Source organism: Acipenser ruthenus, chromosome 42, assembly GCF_902713425.1.
Source record: "Acipenser ruthenus chromosome 42, fAciRut3.2 maternal haplotype, whole genome shotgun sequence".
Lineage (NCBI taxonomy): Eukaryota > Metazoa > Chordata > Actinopteri > Acipenseriformes > Acipenseridae > Acipenser > Acipenser ruthenus.
The window spans coordinates 9,306,599-9,323,000 of NC_081230.1; the positions used below are offsets into that span (position 1 = coordinate 9,306,599).

The 16,402-nt window shown below is 46.9% G+C and overlaps 1 protein-coding gene across 4 annotated transcripts in view; it reads left to right on the plus strand.

The window, feature by feature from the left end:
* LOC117400958 (collagen alpha-1(II) chain) overlaps nt 1-16,402 on the plus strand; it is a 32,040-nt gene that overhangs the window by 10,431 nt on the left and 5,207 nt on the right. For all 4 annotated transcript variants that reach the window (XM_059011534.1, XM_059011535.1, XM_059011536.1 and 1 more), the window contains 28 exons: nt 820-864; nt 1,307-1,360; nt 3,626-3,724; nt 3,817-3,861; nt 4,520-4,618; nt 5,082-5,135; nt 6,027-6,134; nt 6,719-6,772; nt 7,227-7,325; nt 7,703-7,756; nt 8,152-8,250; nt 8,400-8,453; nt 9,119-9,172; nt 9,715-9,768; nt 9,883-9,936; nt 10,330-10,374; nt 10,870-10,968; nt 11,251-11,358; nt 11,672-11,725; nt 11,822-11,875; nt 12,803-12,856; nt 13,261-13,314; nt 13,706-13,813; nt 14,014-14,067; nt 14,433-14,486; nt 14,953-15,114; nt 15,209-15,316; nt 15,840-15,947. In XM_059011534.1, the coding sequence (XP_058867517.1) occupies nt 820-864; nt 1,307-1,360; nt 3,626-3,724; nt 3,817-3,861; nt 4,520-4,618; nt 5,082-5,135; nt 6,027-6,134; nt 6,719-6,772; nt 7,227-7,325; nt 7,703-7,756; nt 8,152-8,250; nt 8,400-8,453; nt 9,119-9,172; nt 9,715-9,768; nt 9,883-9,936; nt 10,330-10,374; nt 10,870-10,968; nt 11,251-11,358; nt 11,672-11,725; nt 11,822-11,875; nt 12,803-12,856; nt 13,261-13,314; nt 13,706-13,813; nt 14,014-14,067; nt 14,433-14,486; nt 14,953-15,114; nt 15,209-15,316; nt 15,840-15,947 (2,088 nt within the window). The remainder of the gene's footprint in view (nt 1-819; nt 865-1,306; nt 1,361-3,625; nt 3,725-3,816; nt 3,862-4,519; nt 4,619-5,081; nt 5,136-6,026; nt 6,135-6,718; nt 6,773-7,226; nt 7,326-7,702; nt 7,757-8,151; nt 8,251-8,399; nt 8,454-9,118; nt 9,173-9,714; nt 9,769-9,882; nt 9,937-10,329; nt 10,375-10,869; nt 10,969-11,250; nt 11,359-11,671; nt 11,726-11,821; nt 11,876-12,802; nt 12,857-13,260; nt 13,315-13,705; nt 13,814-14,013; nt 14,068-14,432; nt 14,487-14,952; nt 15,115-15,208; nt 15,317-15,839; nt 15,948-16,402) is intronic.

A 16,402-nucleotide genomic window follows, 5' to 3' on the forward strand; every position in this document is an offset into this window, starting at 1 on the left:
TCCACTCCTCCACTCCCCTCTCCCCTCTCCCCTCCTCATACTCCCCTCCCCACACTCCTCCCCTCACCTCCCTACAGTCCTCCCATCCCCTCCCCATACTCCTCCCATCCCCTCCCCATACTCTCCTCTCCCCTCCCCATTCTCCACTCCCCTCTCCCCTCCCCATTCTCCACTCCCCTCTCCCCTCCCCATTCTCCCCTCTCCCCTCCCCATTCTCCACTCCCCTCTCCCCTCCCCATTCTCCACTCCCCTCTCCCCTCCCCATTCTCCACTCCTCCACTTCCCTCTCCCATCATCAACGTCTCCCCACTCCTCTCCCCATTCTCCCCTCCCCATCCTCGAGTAACCTGGCACAGCCGATCCGATCAGAACAGACTCTCCCCTCCCCCAGACAGACAGATAGATCTCCCCACTCCTCAGAGAGATGAGACCGGGGCGGCGTCAAAGCTCCCAGTCACTTTGACTAACCACTGAGCCACACGACTGTGGCAAATACAGGTTACACATACACAAAGCTGTCAGTCATCTACACAGCCCTGTAGTTTTAAAAAGCGCTTTTCATTTGGCTGTGTGTCTGCATTAAATTGGATGCAAGCTAAGCCCTTAAACAGCATTATATCAGAATCCCAGCAGCCAGTGTGCAGGGTGCAGCAGAAACCAGGAAGGAAGCAGCTGTGCTGAACGCAAGGAGTTCTGGTTGCAGTTGTAGTTTTTAGTTTACTTCCTGGCCCAGTGTAGACTACAGTTCTGCATCACGCAATATTCAGCGTTTATAACGTGCAACCTAATTTAACTGTGTGTCTCTGCCTCCCTCTACAGGGTGCTCGTGGTAACGACGGTCTGCCTGGTCCCGCTGGTCCTCCCGTAAGTATAAAAATAACGAAATTAAAACCGTGAATGCATTACCAGCCATCGATAAATACAACATGTGCAGATTATTATCCCAAAGGATTCACTCCATACCGAAGGACTGCAGATCTTAGAGAATCACATTAAACCTTGCATTGTTCAAGTTCGGCATTTGCTGTTGTATTGCGACATGAATGCAACGTGCCGGTACAGTTAGTGCTCTTAGCTGTAGATAGATACATTTTACTGCAGTGTGTTTCAGCTTTTATTGTGTGTCTTATACACTAAGTATCAACTATGTCAACACTGCAAACCTGTATACAGGTCTAGCAAAGATAACTCCTTTGAAAATGTAAGTTCCTTTGCTGATGCATGAAAGAATGCCACAGTGAATGTTCAGAGTGGGAGCCCCTGCCTCATTTCTCTCTCCCCCCCTCTCTCTCTCTCTCTCTCTCAGGGCCCCGTGGGTCCCGCTGGTGCCCCTGGCTTCCCCGGATCTCCAGGTTCTAAGGTATGTGTCAGCTCAGGCAGAGCCAGCCAGCCAGCCTGCAGCGCTGCAGAGAGGGAGCGGGCAGAGCCAATGACATCCCCCTGAGAGCTTTCACTGTCTAGCCACAGCGACCCAGGGAAGGGACAGAAAGGGAAGCACATATTCAAAGGGGCACATGCTGAGAAGGAATGGCTGATTCGGAGAGAGATAAGCTGTTGTAGGATGACTAGCCAGAGGCTGCTGTTTTTTTTTTTTTTGTGCAGAAGAGTCTGCTGAATTAAGTTGCGGAGCTGCATTCTTTCGGCCGATCTTGGTGGTTGTTTTTCAGAGTTTTCAGAGAGGCAGTGAAGGGAGGGGTGGGGTTGAGAAGTAAGATGCAGTGTGAAAGTTTGTTAGGGGCTTTTGAGTTGACGAGAGTGAGGAAAGGTTTTTCTTGGAGAAAGGGGTAAAAATAAAGATATGTGTATCACCCTCTGGAATTAACTAATTTTTGCTTCATAAATAAATAATGGTACGTTAACATTCCAGAAAATGACTCACCGCTTTGTACTTCCCCATGTACTTAATGAAAAACTGAGAAAGATCAAACGTGAGATTTTGGAATCTAACATGAAATAATGCACTACTATTATGACTTCGGGTAGACTTCTTTTTGCGATATCATTTTGTAGTTTCTTGTATTACATGATATGTAATAAAATATCAAAATTTTGTTTATATATATATATATATTTTTGTTTTAATGATGTCTCAATCCTAAAATTGTGATACTAAACGTTTGGCTGTCGCTGTAGCTCTAAAGTTCAGTTCTCTATTCTGAAAAAAGCCCTGTCAGAGGTGTGTGTGTGTTTGTGTGTGTGTGTGTGTGTGTGTGTGTGTGTGTGTGTGTCTGTGTGTGTGTGTGTGTGTGTGTGTGTGTGTGTGTGTGTGTGTGTGTGTGTGTGTGTGCGTGTGTGTGTTCAATACTAATTGGTTGTGATGTTTGGCTCCAGGAATCTTTTAATTAAAAGCTTGTTAAGTTTACAGGGAATCTCAGGTCAGGGGTGGGAGGGGAAGGGATTAGCCGGCTGTTTCTCTCTCCTAATTCCACAAGTTTTCAGCTGGGAAACTTAGATACCAATTCAGGTTGAGTTCCAGCCATTACCATGGTGACCAGACAGCCCAGAGGTCTAAAGAAAAAAAGAAAAAAAAAACACAAAACAATCAAATGAAACAGGACAAGAGCTTTTTGTAAGAGCGAGCGGGGAGTCATCGAGGGGACAAAAGAGCTGCCATGTGACTTCTTTGTTTCCGGATAATCAGTAATAGCTGCCCCCTTGTTCCTCCTGAATGTACTTATTCAGGTTGCTCCCCCCCCTCCCCCCTCACGTCATCCACCAATGAGAAGCAGTGACAGAGCAGCCAATCCGTACGAAGCTCAGAGGAATTAAAGAGGCGGGCACTATTGGCCGAGCCAGTTGGTTCAAGTGTTTCATTGGTGGCTCAAATTAAAAGGAAATCGCCAGCTAACCGCTCGGCCCCATAGCTCTCCACCTGCGAAAAACGTTTCTTGGTCATGTGATCTCGGTGATGTCACACACACAAACAAACTAAAACCCTGCAAAGGAATTCCATTCACATACTTTTATAGGCAGTCTGCCCCAAGTTGAGGCAATGACCTTTCCCGTGGGCTCTGATTGGCTGGCCATGTTATGACTTCAGTGTGGGCGTGACCTACAGAATCATAATATTTAGATGAGTTGCTGAGTGTATTGGCACCGATCCCTTATTGCAGGTCTGGGGTCAATTATACACTTGGCTGAAAGTACTGCACTTTTGGGACAGCCCCTTCCTAACCACATGCCCAGCCTCTCACATGTATAAGTGTCTGAGGAAATATGTATGGCTGTTAATCAGAATTGAATTGGTTTCCATGGCATAAAACAGGTGTTACTGAATAAGTCCAGTTAATTAATTGGCTTAAAAATACAATGAGAAATGAAAATAATACAAGCGGTGCCTAATTTAACCTGATGACTTGATGAATGTAGGCTTGACTGTTCTACTTAATTTAACAACAGATGATTTACTATTATACTTAATTCAACAAGCAGAGACACTAGCCAGGCACTGGAGGCGATCTTGAACAACAGCAGCACCTAATCCCTTTTCCTCTGGACCGCTGACAGCGCCTCATCGCCAGCGAACACCACAGTGTGTGATCCGAGCCTGCATGCTCCTGCTTCTGTGCCTGGATGAATGAAGTGATGACTAACTCTCTATGTGTGTCTCTCTCGCCCCCTGCAGGGTGAAGCTGGTCCCACAGGTGCACGTGGTCCCGAAGGAGCTCAGGGCCCAAGAGGCGAGTCTGGTACCCCCGGCTCTCCAGGCCCCTCCGGCGCTTCTGTGAGTCTCTTAAAGGACAAGATATCTGCATCTTCATCGCTGTGACGTTCCAGCTTTTCCTCTGACTCTGTGTGTCTCTCTTCCCTCTTTAGGGTAACCCCGGTACTGATGGGATCCCCGGAGCTAAAGGTTCAGCTGTAAGTATTATTAATGAGTCATTTAGCGACTTACAGAGACCAGGGGGTGAACTGTGCATCAACAACAGCTGCTGCAGAGTCACTTGCAATAGGACCTATTGAGTTGCAATACTACTAATAGAATACAATATGAAATAGCAACAATTTAGGGTTACAGCAAGTTCTGTCTACAGTGACACAGCAGTGCAATAATGCATTAGCTGAGGATCCAGTAACATGGTGCTGAGGTTCAGGCAAGGCCAGTGCAGAGTAGAAAGGGGTAGATCAAGAAGCGTTTGTTTAAAATTGTGAGAAAAAAAGGTAGCAGTAATTTTAGCTGTAATCAAAGGTAGCTGTAATTTTAAATCACAATGGCTTTGGAAGAAAGTAATGAAAAAGGTCCCAGCCAGTGCAACACAAAGGAATTTAAGAAATCCAATCCGCCATAAGCGATTGCATTCGCTCTGGGAATCTGAGTAAGTGGCTCCCTGACTCTTAAACAGAGGAGCAGCAGCTGCCTGGGCTGGATGTGTCCAGGCAAGTCGTACCTTCCAGGGAATTAGCAACCGTAGGCAAAGGCTGTATCAGCAGTGGCGTGTGCTGCCACCTTCAGGCCAGGACTGGAACTGTGAAAGAGATTGTGACTGGTGAATAATTGTGTCTCTGCTTCCCTCTATAGGGTGCTCCTGGTATTGCTGGTGCTCCCGGCTTCCCTGGTCCACGTGGACCCCCAGGACCTCAGGGTGCAACTGGGCCTCTCGGGCCAAAAGGTCAACAGGTAGGTAACCCCCCAAAACTGTGCCAGAGCCCCCTCTGAACTATTCTCACTCGGGACTGATTGCTTGTCATTGCACTCCACTGTGTTGCGCCACTGAAGACATGCAATACTCTTATAAACTAAATAGATAAGAGAGTAGATGTACTGAACAGAAGAGAGAAGCAGATGTAACAGCTGCACCCGCAACATGGGATCTTTTCATAAAGAATCACAGGAAGGTTATACATTGAAATACAGATCCAAGTACGCCGGCATTATCCTCCAATTGCTTCGGTGTATCACACAGCTGAACCCTTCATCTTCTAGATGCATCAGAGGAAATGGTCACATAGAAACAGGGTCACTTCAGAACTCTGGTGTGGAGCTCCATGGTAACACCCGTCTCTCTCTCTCTCTCTCTCTCTCTCTCTCTCTCTCTCTCTCTCTCTCTCTCTCTCTCTCTCTCCCTCTCTCTCTCTCGCAGGGTGACCCCGGTATTCCAGGATTCAAGGGTGAACATGGTCCCAAAGGCGAGCACGTAAGTACACCTGCACTCCTTTTACTGTCTCCTCGGAAGGGCTGGGTGGATTGAGAAGAAACATAAGATTTCACATCCCCTCCCCAAGAAATAATTCAGCAGAAATGATGCAATTTCAATATGTAGCCACAAGGTGGGGGTCATGTGTTTCTAAGCACAGTTGGTGCCGCCTAATCAGTATCATGATAATCAGGGTTTCTGCTTAAATGGGAGACGGTTCTTCCCCATGCTATTTATGTTGTCTAATTGGGACGTCACTTCGTTTAATTGGGATATAGTATTTTCAAATGATGAACAGAGATCGCTTTTCAGAGCAAGACAGGTTCGCGTAGAGCAGTGCAGGGAGTACGTGATTACACTGTGACTTGCCTAAATTACTTAAACCATGTTGATCTCTTGAAGAAGAAGGAGTCTCCTGTGGTTTCTCAGGCTGCTGTTGCAAAGAAAGTTGGCTTGTCAACATCGCAGGTGTCTCACCTTGTGATAAGATGTTTCATCAGTTTTCATTTCATGTAAAAATAAAAAACAGCGATTTAATTTTATTTAGCATTAAAAAAAAAAAAAAAAATTGGGACAGCCGCTTATTCGGGGTATTTTTACTTCTCCTGAGGCGTCCCGATAAAGAAGCGCCGACTAGATCTCGTTTAAAGAACATGACACTCCCAAATTCTGAGAAGCCAAGTTTACAGCGATTGACCACACGGTGGTGCTGTGCACTACATTGAAATCCAGTTAGAATTAATCGTGCAAGCAAAACAATTAAATGGGAAATTAAGAGATCCCTGACCGGATCTCTATTACACCTAGAATTTAATTAACAGGATGTTGGCGTCGGGTGGTGGTTGTGTTTGTTTGTGACTAATCAGGCTTTGTTCTGGACGCCCCACACAGGGCCCTGCTGGTCCTCAAGGTGCCCCCGGCCCGGCTGGAGAGGAAGGAAAGAGAGGCGCCCGAGGAGAGCCTGGCGCTGCTGGCCCACTCGGACCCCCCGGAGAGAGAGTGAGTTAAACTGAACACTGACACCAGAACCAGAGCTAGGAACACAGGATTCAGAGCACAGCTAAACTGAGCTGGACTCCCAGCTGGAACACAGGATTCAGAGCACAGCTAAACTGAGCTGGACTCCCAGCTGGAACACAGGATTCAGAGCACAGCTAAACTGAGCTGGACTCCCAGCTGGAACACAGGCTTCAGAGCACAGCTAAACTGAGCTGGACTCCCAGCTGGAACACAGGCTTCAGAGCACAGCTAAACTGAGCTGGACTCCCAGCTGGAACACAGGCTTCAGAGCACAGCTAAACTGAGCTGAACTCCCAGCTGGAACACAGGCTTCAGAGCACAGCTAAACTGGGCTGCACTGCCAGCTGGAACTATAGCTTTAAACTCAGTAATATCTATTGAGAACTACAGCTTAAAAGCCAAGCCCCTGGTTTTTCACTAGACTACAATACTGTATCATTCTCTCATATCAACTTCAAACACTTGATCCTAATTGAGAATCTGTATAAAACAGAACAGAGTCCTCCCTGTTAGAGTTTTATGTTGGTTTACCAATGCTAATCTCTCTCTATCCTTGTTGCTAGGGTGCTCCCGGTAACCGTGGTTTCCCAGGTCAAGATGGTCTTGCAGGTCCCAAGGTAAGTGTCGCCATGGCAACTTGTAGAACATTTCTAATCCAGGATTGCACCCAAACTTTCTTATTGGAAATACTATAAAGTGCAATTACAACCCTTGGCCACCGGGTGGCATGTGCGCTACTCTAGAATACATCCCTAAGACGCAGTTACAGCATGTGACCACCAGGTGGTGGTCATGTTGAACAATAATAATTTAAATCAGCAATTATAAATACGTAAGAGGGGATGACAATGTACAATTTATCATAAAATATAATTCTTTTTTTATGTACATATCCTTACCCTTTGTGGTACGTACTTGGAGAATGTGTCTCTATCCTAACAGAAAGCTCTCATTCTGCACACAGAGTGCATCAGGATGATGAGAGCTGATCAGAACCAATGTGCCGCAGAGCCTGGTGTGTGCAGTGACTGACTCCCTCTCTCCCTCTCCCTCCCTCCCTCTCTCTCACAGGGTGCCCCTGGCGAGCGTGGTCAGCCCGGTGTTGGCGGTCCCAAAGGTGCCAACGGTGATCCCGGCCGCCCCGGAGAGCCTGGCCTGCCCGGTGCCAGAGTAAGTACCCACCTGTATACTTGGTGGTCCGGTGGTTAAAGAAAGGGGCTTGATACCAGGAGGTTCAAATCGCAGCTCAGCCACTAACTCACTGTGTGTGTGACCCTGAGCAAGTCACTTCACCTCCTTGTGCTCCGTCCTTCAGATGAGACGTAAAACAAACAAGGTCCTATTGGAAGCTGGATTCAGAAGTCCTCTCCGATTCCTCCTTTACCGGTGTCTCTGCAGTGAATTGGGTGGCTGATGGCTGGGGCGGGTTTAGCTAGTTGAGATCCGGATGGCGTGGGAGATGATCCAGACCTCACCAGTCAAGCCAAAGCAATGGATCCCTTGGACTGCAGCTTGCTAACCTCTTTTTCTCTGTGCTCTGCCTGTAGGGTCTTACTGGTCGCCCTGGTGATGCTGGTCCTCAAGGCAAAGGTGGTCCATCTGTAAGTATTCTCTTTCTAATGGACATACGAGATATGTAAACATATACACCTGTTAGATTAGTCAAAAACTAACATGGAAATGCATTTACGTGCATGCCTACTCTAGGAGTCAAAACAACATGAATACACACTAATCCTCTTAATGTAAAAGATACCATGAATTCACCCCTAAGAATCAGCAAGCAAAACTGAGCTACAGTAAACCTGTATTGGGGGTTTATAAAGCTGCAGGATAGGGAGCCAGCCATCTCTGAGTGGTGAGAGCCAGCTTACTCACACTTAAATGCGCAGTGCCATGAACACACAGACAGAGACAGACACACATCTATATATATCTCTGCTTGATTGTGATTGTGTTCTGATCTCTCTCTCGCTCTCTCCCTGCCCGCCTATAGGGTGCCGCTGGTGAGGATGGTAGACCAGGACCCCCCGGCCCCCAGGGTGCCCGCGGTCAGCCTGGTGTTATGGGATTCCCCGGACCTAAAGGAGCCAACGTAAGTGTGCCACTTCGACCCACCTGTGCTGAAGATTGTTAATACTGTACTGATAGTATTGCAACAGATTAATAAAACAAAACTGCTTGTAAGCTTTGTTGAAACGATGTGGTTTAACTCCTCTCTGTGTCCTTTCTGTTTCTGTCCAGGGTGAGCCCGGAAAGGCTGGCGAGAAGGGATTGGTTGGCCCTCCAGGTCTAAGAGTAAGTCATTAACCTGTTTTTACACGAAGACTGCGCATTCAGAGCGCACATTACCCTGTGCAAACACCGGGGGGCACTGTTCACTATGTGAAAAAACAGTGAGCTGCGAAACTAGCTGAGGATTGAAAAGCCCTGACACTGCGAGATGAGAAGAAAGCAGAAAGCTAATGAAGAGGCACATTCCATACTGTGCCATGAGAGAAAGCATCCCTTCTAAAAACTAACCATAGCCAAGTGCATTGAATCCTAGCATGGTAAAGCATAGGCAATCATTGTAAAGAATAGCGAGGTATGGTAAAGCATATTAATAAACATGGTACGCTATGGGAAATGCATAAGGCATGGTAAAAACTGCAAAAATACCATGTTTTTACTACAAACTTCCAGACATTAGAACAGGAGCGACTGCAGCTAGCAAACTCATCAGGGCCTTCCATATCTGCTTACACTTGCTCACAGCCAGCACGTCACTACTGCAGTCTGTAATGCTTCGTATTCAGCTGTGGCTGTTGAAGGAGTCTGTGATGACAGTGCACACTGGTACTACTCCCTGTGAACCCTAGCTAGCGAGGGAGGGAGGAGAGGCTCAGTGGTGAACAGGGCCGTGTCTCCTTTGCTCTCGTCTCTTGCCCAGGACTCACGGATCTTTGTCTTCTTGCACGCAGGGTCTGTCTGGTAAAGATGGTGAGACCGGAGCTGCAGGACCCCCAGGCCCGTCTGTAAGTATCCTCCTCACTCTGCAGATTTCATTACACAGTCATTTTATTACAAGGGCAACGAGAAAGAGGTCATCGAAATCCCACGTGTGAGAACCGGTGTCATCTTTTGATATTTAAGAGGGTTTCAAGCCAGTGCAGAACAGCAGTGAGTCAGTTTAAATATGGGACCTCTTTCTGATAAAGATGCATTTGAAAAGCGCCCATGCATTGAGCAGTTGAACTGAACTGTAATATATAATAATGTTTTAATATGCCAGACCTGTTGTGTAACTAAGATGTTTCATTCCATATTGTTCTATGTTCAATTATTTAAAAAAAAAACACCTATGAAATAATTAACCATTACTTGTTTATACAGTTTTGTCAAATAAACTAAACTGAATTTACGATGACAGTCATCGTATTTTAAATGATATAGTGCATTGGACTGACAATTGTGGGAGCAATTCCAGCCCTGTCCACTAGATTGTGCTCACACTAATGCTGCTCTACAGTGATGACGGTGAAGGTCATGTGATTCCATGTCCCTTTTCTCTCATTAGGGCCCAGCTGGCGAGAGAGGAGAGCAAGGTCCCCCAGGTCCTTCCGGATTCCAGGTGAGTGTTTTAATAACCAGATATCCTTTAATTGCACTCAGTGGTGTATTTTAACACACTCTTTGTCCTGCACCCAAACTGATGGAAGCCTTTTCCTCTCCTGTCTGATTGCAGGGTCTGCCCGGACCTCCCGGCCCCCCAGGTGAAGGTGGCAAACCAGGTGACCAGGTGAGTGACCAGCCCTGGAGCAGCTGAAGAGCCAGCCCAGCCTCGCTCACATAGTGGTTAATATAGAGAGTTATATCTAGGGATAGGGTTAATCGAGACACATCTGGATCTGAAGCCTACTAAAGCTTAACAGTGTAGCTAGCATCTGATGCATTTTATTGGACCACTATCATATGTTTTAATAAGATTAGTTCTTATTTTTCCATGTATTTGAGGACAACAGTGCAGAATTAAAAAAAAAAAACAGAAAAAAACCCTTTGCTGTTTTAATATTGCATTGGATATTTGTAGAGTTTGTAGGTTCCTGATTCCTGAGACTGCAGTCGGTGACACAGTGCAGTACCTGTATTAAACTGGACCTCTCTCTCTCTCTCTCTCTCCCTCTCTCTCCAGGGTGTTCCCGGAGAAGCTGGTGCTGCAGGCAGAGCTGGTCCCAGAGTGAGTTTCCTCCGAGCCTCCTGCCTCCTCATTCACTCCCCATCACACGCCATAGCCAGCAGCTTCCACTGAGAGCAAAAGACATCTCCTTTAATACGCAGCCAGTCCATGTGCTGGGAACTGTACCAGAGCCTCTCGAGATACAAGCTTCTACGACACTTTATAATGCACTAGAGGCTCTTTATAAAAAAAGCAGCAGGCATGCCATGGGAATGGGGCTGTGCTTAAACCTTACCTTAAGCAGGGGGTTTGCTTGTTACCCAAGTATAAGGAAACATTGAGTTAAAAAAAAACATTCTAAGAAACCGCAGTTACTCCACACGTCCATCAGATGGCACTGTGTGCTATGGCGGGGGACTATTGTAAGTGAAGGGACAGTGAATTAAAATAAGACAAATGTTTCCAGCTTCAATATCATAAGTGACTCCTACATGTGCATACACACCAGCATTGCTCCTGACTCTAACCCCCTCTCCCCTTCTCTGTCCTGGGCAGGGCGAGCGTGGTTTCCCTGGCGAGCGTGGATCTCCAGGTGCTCAGGGTCTTCAGGGACCCCGAGGTCTGCCAGGAACTCCCGGAACTGACGGTCCCAAGGTGGGTACCCCCTGTCCCCATCTCCTTCGCCATGCAGTGGCATTCAACAAACACCCCTACAAACTGGACTGGGAGAGCCACTCTGATAGATCACCTAGCTGATGGAGGCATTCTTCTCCATCTCCTTCAACTTCTCATTATTATTATTATTATTATTATTATTATTATTTCATACTGTTATATGTCATTTAAAAGTCTTCAGCTCAAAGGGATTGATGTCCTCTCAGTGTCTGAGCAGTATTGTAAAACTTGTTGCAATGCCCTCTGTGTTCTTGTCTGCAGGGTGCGACCGGCCCATCTGGTGCACTAGGAGCCCAGGGACCCCCCGGCCTGCAGGGAATGCCCGGTGAGAGAGGCGCTTCTGGGATTGCCGGCGCCAAGGGTGACAGAGTGAGTATCCCAGGCACACCTGATACCCGCTATGGGGGCATTATCAGCAACCAGCGTGCCCGCTAACACAGCCCGGGAACTCATACATTTTATCCCAAAACCAAACAGCAACACAAAAAGAAGTTCACAAAACAAAGCAAAATTATAATGGCAGTAAGACCCCCATGTACTGGCACGACAGCGCCCCCACGTGGACAGCGTAATAATAACAACAGGAGTTAACGAATGAGTCGTTGTTAGTGGTTCTGTGCAAGGTGACCTGGCTGGGCTCTGTTCGGTGTTAACCCTTGCTTTGCTCCTCTCTCTCTGACAGGGTGACGTTGGTGAGAAGGGACCCGAGGGAGCTTCCGGTAAAGATGGTTCACGAGTGAGTATCCGCCTGCTGACAATGCAGGCCAGCGCTGCACTTTCATACCCAGTGCTATTGAACTGATCGCTCACCGAGTTTCTCTCCCTCTCTCAGGGTCTGACCGGTCCAATTGGTCCCCCCGGCCCAGCTGGTCCTAATGGCGAGAAGGTAAGAACAGAAACAGAAATCCAGCAATAAATATATATATATATATATATATATATATATATATATATATATATATATATATATATATATACATACATACACTGCTGTGCAAAAGTCTTAGACACATTGAGGAGTTGCAGTATATATTGATCAACGAGCATCAACAATTTACTCAAAGCCTCCACTAGTGTTTTCCACTATTATAACAATTCTGACTGTTATTAAAACAGCTTAGTTTGGGTGAGAAGACACCAAGCTTGTCATTTAGCAATCTTTAATTCACATTGATCAGAAGAATCTTCAAAAACTTGTGATCCCAACAGCTCAAAGTAAACTATACATGAGCAGCTAATATGAAGTGTTTTAGTAGCTAATCCATCCCATTTAGCTAGTGGTTCTCAACAGAGGGCGGGCGTGCCCCCCATAGCAATCCAAGGGTGGGGCACGAGAAGCGTCACAGCATTGTATATACATAGAGATAGATAGATATACATACATCTCGTAGTCCTTGATAAATCATTTGATACCAGCAGCACAGCCCCTAATAGTGCATGGCCAAACAAAATATTAGAAACTGAGCAGCTAGTGTGGTATGATAAATATTCACACCCACAGTACACATAACTCCCACTGCCCACACCCACTCACTCACACCCTTACTTGTAACAGTGCCTGGTAGTCTGATGTGCCACGATTGCCCTCTTCATGACCACTGGTCCAAGCTGAAGGGCTAACAGCCCCACTCCTCCCTCCAGGGGTTTCATCCTTGTCCTTGATGACAATGTGCAGGGTGATGCTTGCATCCACATGTCAACCCTGACAGCTCTATCAGCCAATGACAGCCCCTCTCCACAAGCTGCTATTGCACAGAGTGATGAGTATATAATACATGCTGACCTGCTGCTTCTTCTTCTCCTCCTCCTCCAGGGTGAATCTGGTCCCTCTGGTCCTCCCGGAGCTGCTGGAACCCGCGGTGCTCCTGTAAGATTTACTGTCTGTTTTTATACAACCGGTACAATGTATTTACAAAAAAAAAAGAAGTGTTTTTGTCTACATTTCAAGATACTTCTTTAAAAAAAAAAAAAAAAGACTACGCATTGGTCTAGTGACTCCCTGGTTCCTGAAGCAAATCCTGGGACTCGAGTAGAACCTCAAGCCTGGAATAAGCTGATGAACAGGGGATGGAACTGATGCTGTAGGTTGCAGCACGGTGCTGTTTTCGATTCAAGTTCAATTCGCTTAAAATAATAGAATAACATTTACAGTCATTGTTTGGGAAGCTAACTTTTCTAGATCTTCTTTTTTTTTTTTTACTGAAAGTCCAAGGCCTTGCAGTTGTGGGAAAGCCTGAGTCTTGAGTATGACCTCTTCCCTTTCTCCTTTAGGGTGACCGTGGTGAGAATGGTCCCCCTGGCCCTGCTGGATTTGCTGGTCCCCCTGTAAGTATCTTTCTGTGAAACACACTTAAGGTTCAGTCTTTTAAAAACTGAAGACAGCCAGAATCAAGTCTTCTCATGTAGTCAAGGCAGCCTTGTCAAAACCCTTCAGTTATCTTTGACTCTGCAGATAGCATTTATAAAAACCAGATTTGCATTCAGTTAGAGTCCCACATAAAAAGAAATTAAATAGCATTTCCTGTACCAGGCTTGGCTCTGTACTATGAGAGTGATGCACTTGATGCAATGATGTTTACGGGTAGCAAGCAGAACGTCAAGTAAAATTATCATCTAGCACAAATAAACGATACTGCCTATAAGCAGTTTACTGTTATTATCTTGCCTGGAAGGTTTGAGTGGATGGCTCAGCTCTGTCTCTCTTTCCCCCCTGCAGGGTGCTGATGGTCAGCCTGGTGCTAAAGGAGAGCAAGGAGAAGGTGGACAGAAGGGAGATGCAGGTGCCCCCGGCCCACAGGGTCCTTCTGGAGCTCCTGGCCCACAGGTAAGAGATCAAGACCCTCGCACAAGCACAGAGCGCCATGCGGTCTTGAAGGAGAGCCGTGGTTTCACACTGGAGTGGGCGCTGAGGGCTGTGTAACAGTACAGTAGCAAACTGCAATGTGACGTCAAGGGATCTCCCTGTTCAGGACTATTGCTGTAACCGAATCAGTGGTCTTACCTGTTCTGTTCTGTTCTGTTTAGGGCCCAACTGGCGTGTCCGGACCTAAAGGTGCCCGTGGTGCCCAGGGACCTCCTGTAAGTATTTTATAAAGAAATGATGCACACAACAGCTAGCTGAAAATACTTCCACTCTTGTAGTAAAAAATACATTTGAGATGTCTCCGTTTGGAGAGGGGCTGGTCTCTTTGTGGACTGCTCTAAAAAGGAATCTTAGTTAAGTGAGAATTGTTGCAGCACCGTTCTGAAGCAGCGTGGTAGCTCAATGCTACCGTAAGCGGTTTCAAGACCAAGGACAGAGCTGTGGACCTACTACAGCTTGGCAGACTGTGAGCGGAATTGTAACTCTTAATATTTCAGTACAAATAGTTGCTTTTTAAACAGATACGGTAAGTAGCTGTACGTTCTCTAACAGTGTCTGTTTCCTCTCGTTCCCACTATAGGGTGCAACTGGTTTCCCTGGTGCTGCTGGCAGAGTTGGTCCTCCCGGCCCCAACGTAAGAAAACATTTCTGATCCGGGTTCGAACGGGGTACAGCTCAGTCATTTCAGGGTTCAGTCCCTTTGGACGCAAACCAGAATGGCCTACAAATGAGTAGAAAGAAAATACCACACAGCTCTCCTTGAGAGAGAGAAGAGATAGGGACACCAAGCAGAATACACATTATAGACTCAGAGTGGAGTTGGTTTAGCCACTCTGTCCCCATTCTAAAACTGGGGATTGGGATGGTAGAATGATTTATACTGTACAGTGTTGCCCTGACATTGGAAAGCAAGCATACCTGTCATATGGTACTAACTAAATAGAGCTGATAGACTTGGAGACTTGTGCACAGGGACTTGTGTATTATACGCATATCCTAGTCCTGGTTTGTAAAGGCGTAGCTCAGTGGGTTTAAGCATGTTCCAAGGCTGTGGTTCAATGGCAGGTCCTCATGTCTCTGGTTCCTCTCCCCCACCGCAGGGTAACCCCGGACCCGCTGGTCCTGCTGGATCTGCTGGTAAAGATGGCCCCAAGGGCGTGCGTGGCGACGCGGGTCCCCCCGGTCGTGCTGGAGATGCTGGTCTGCAGGGTGCCGCTGGACCCCCTGGAGAGAAGGGCGAGCCTGGCGAGGATGGTCCCCCTGTGAGTACCCCCCAAAACAACCCCCCTGTCCTCTTGCACTGCCCCAGCCCCGGTCTGTACCTGACCACTCTCTCTCTGTGTCTCTCCTGTGCAGGGTCCCGATGGCCCCTCCGGTCCTCAGGGTCTGGCTGGCAATCGTGGTATTGTTGGTCTTCCCGGACAGCGTGGTGAGAGAGGCTTCCCCGGACTTCCCGGCCCATCTGTGAGTATCCCGAAACCCAGTGGGGTGTAGGAGCAACATCACACCCACAGTACAGGGACAGCACCACAACCTGACCACAACAACCACCACCACAATAATAATAGTCCTCTAGAGCAGTCCATGTTTGGCCTCCAGTTAGCTCACACATAACGTACATCTGTACTGCCACAGCAGTCCAGTTATTCCATTAATTGACCGCGTGAAGAAGATGACTTTGATATGACAGTATGCATAAGGACTTGGCGTTTTCTATCTCAGAAAAAAACTGGCGAGTTTTTACATCATAGAGTGTAAGCTTATTTTATAATGTGTAAACTGCACAATAAAAGGGTTTATATAAAAATCTATAAGAGTGTGCAGATGAATAATCAAATCCAAGCTCAGCCTTAGTGGAAAACACACTCGCTTCTGACCAGCTGTAAAACTGTGGCGTTAGGACTCCCATCCACCGATGAGAAGCTGTGTGTCAGCTAGGCTAGGCCCGGTGCATATGTGTATAACCTGTTCCCCTCTGATATCTTAGGGTGAACCTGGCAAACAAGGAGCTCCTGGTGGTGCTGGAGACCGGGGACCCCCTGGACCTGTCGGACCCCCAGGTCTGTCTGGACCTTCCGGAGAACCTGGCAGAGAGGTGAGTACAGAGACCCCGGCCGCTTCGACACACTGTGCTCTGTCTGAGACTGCAGCGGCACTGTAGTACAGTAGAGATATGCTGCTGCTGACTGTAGTTACAGAAATGTGCAGTAATACTATACAAAAGACATCTGTCTGAGTGGGAATGCATGGCTTGCCTGTAGCTATGAACATTACACTGTCTGACTGTAGCTATGAACATTACACTGTCTGACTGTAGCTATGAACATTACACTGTCTGACTGTAACTATGAACATTACACTGTCTGACTGTAGCTATGAACATTACACTGTCTGACTGTAGCTATGAACATTACACTGTCTGACTGTAACTATGAACATTACACTGTCTGACTGTAGCTATGAACATTACACTGTCTGACTAGCTATGAACATTACACTGTCTGACTGTAGCTATGAACATTACACTGTCTGACTGTAGCTATGAACATT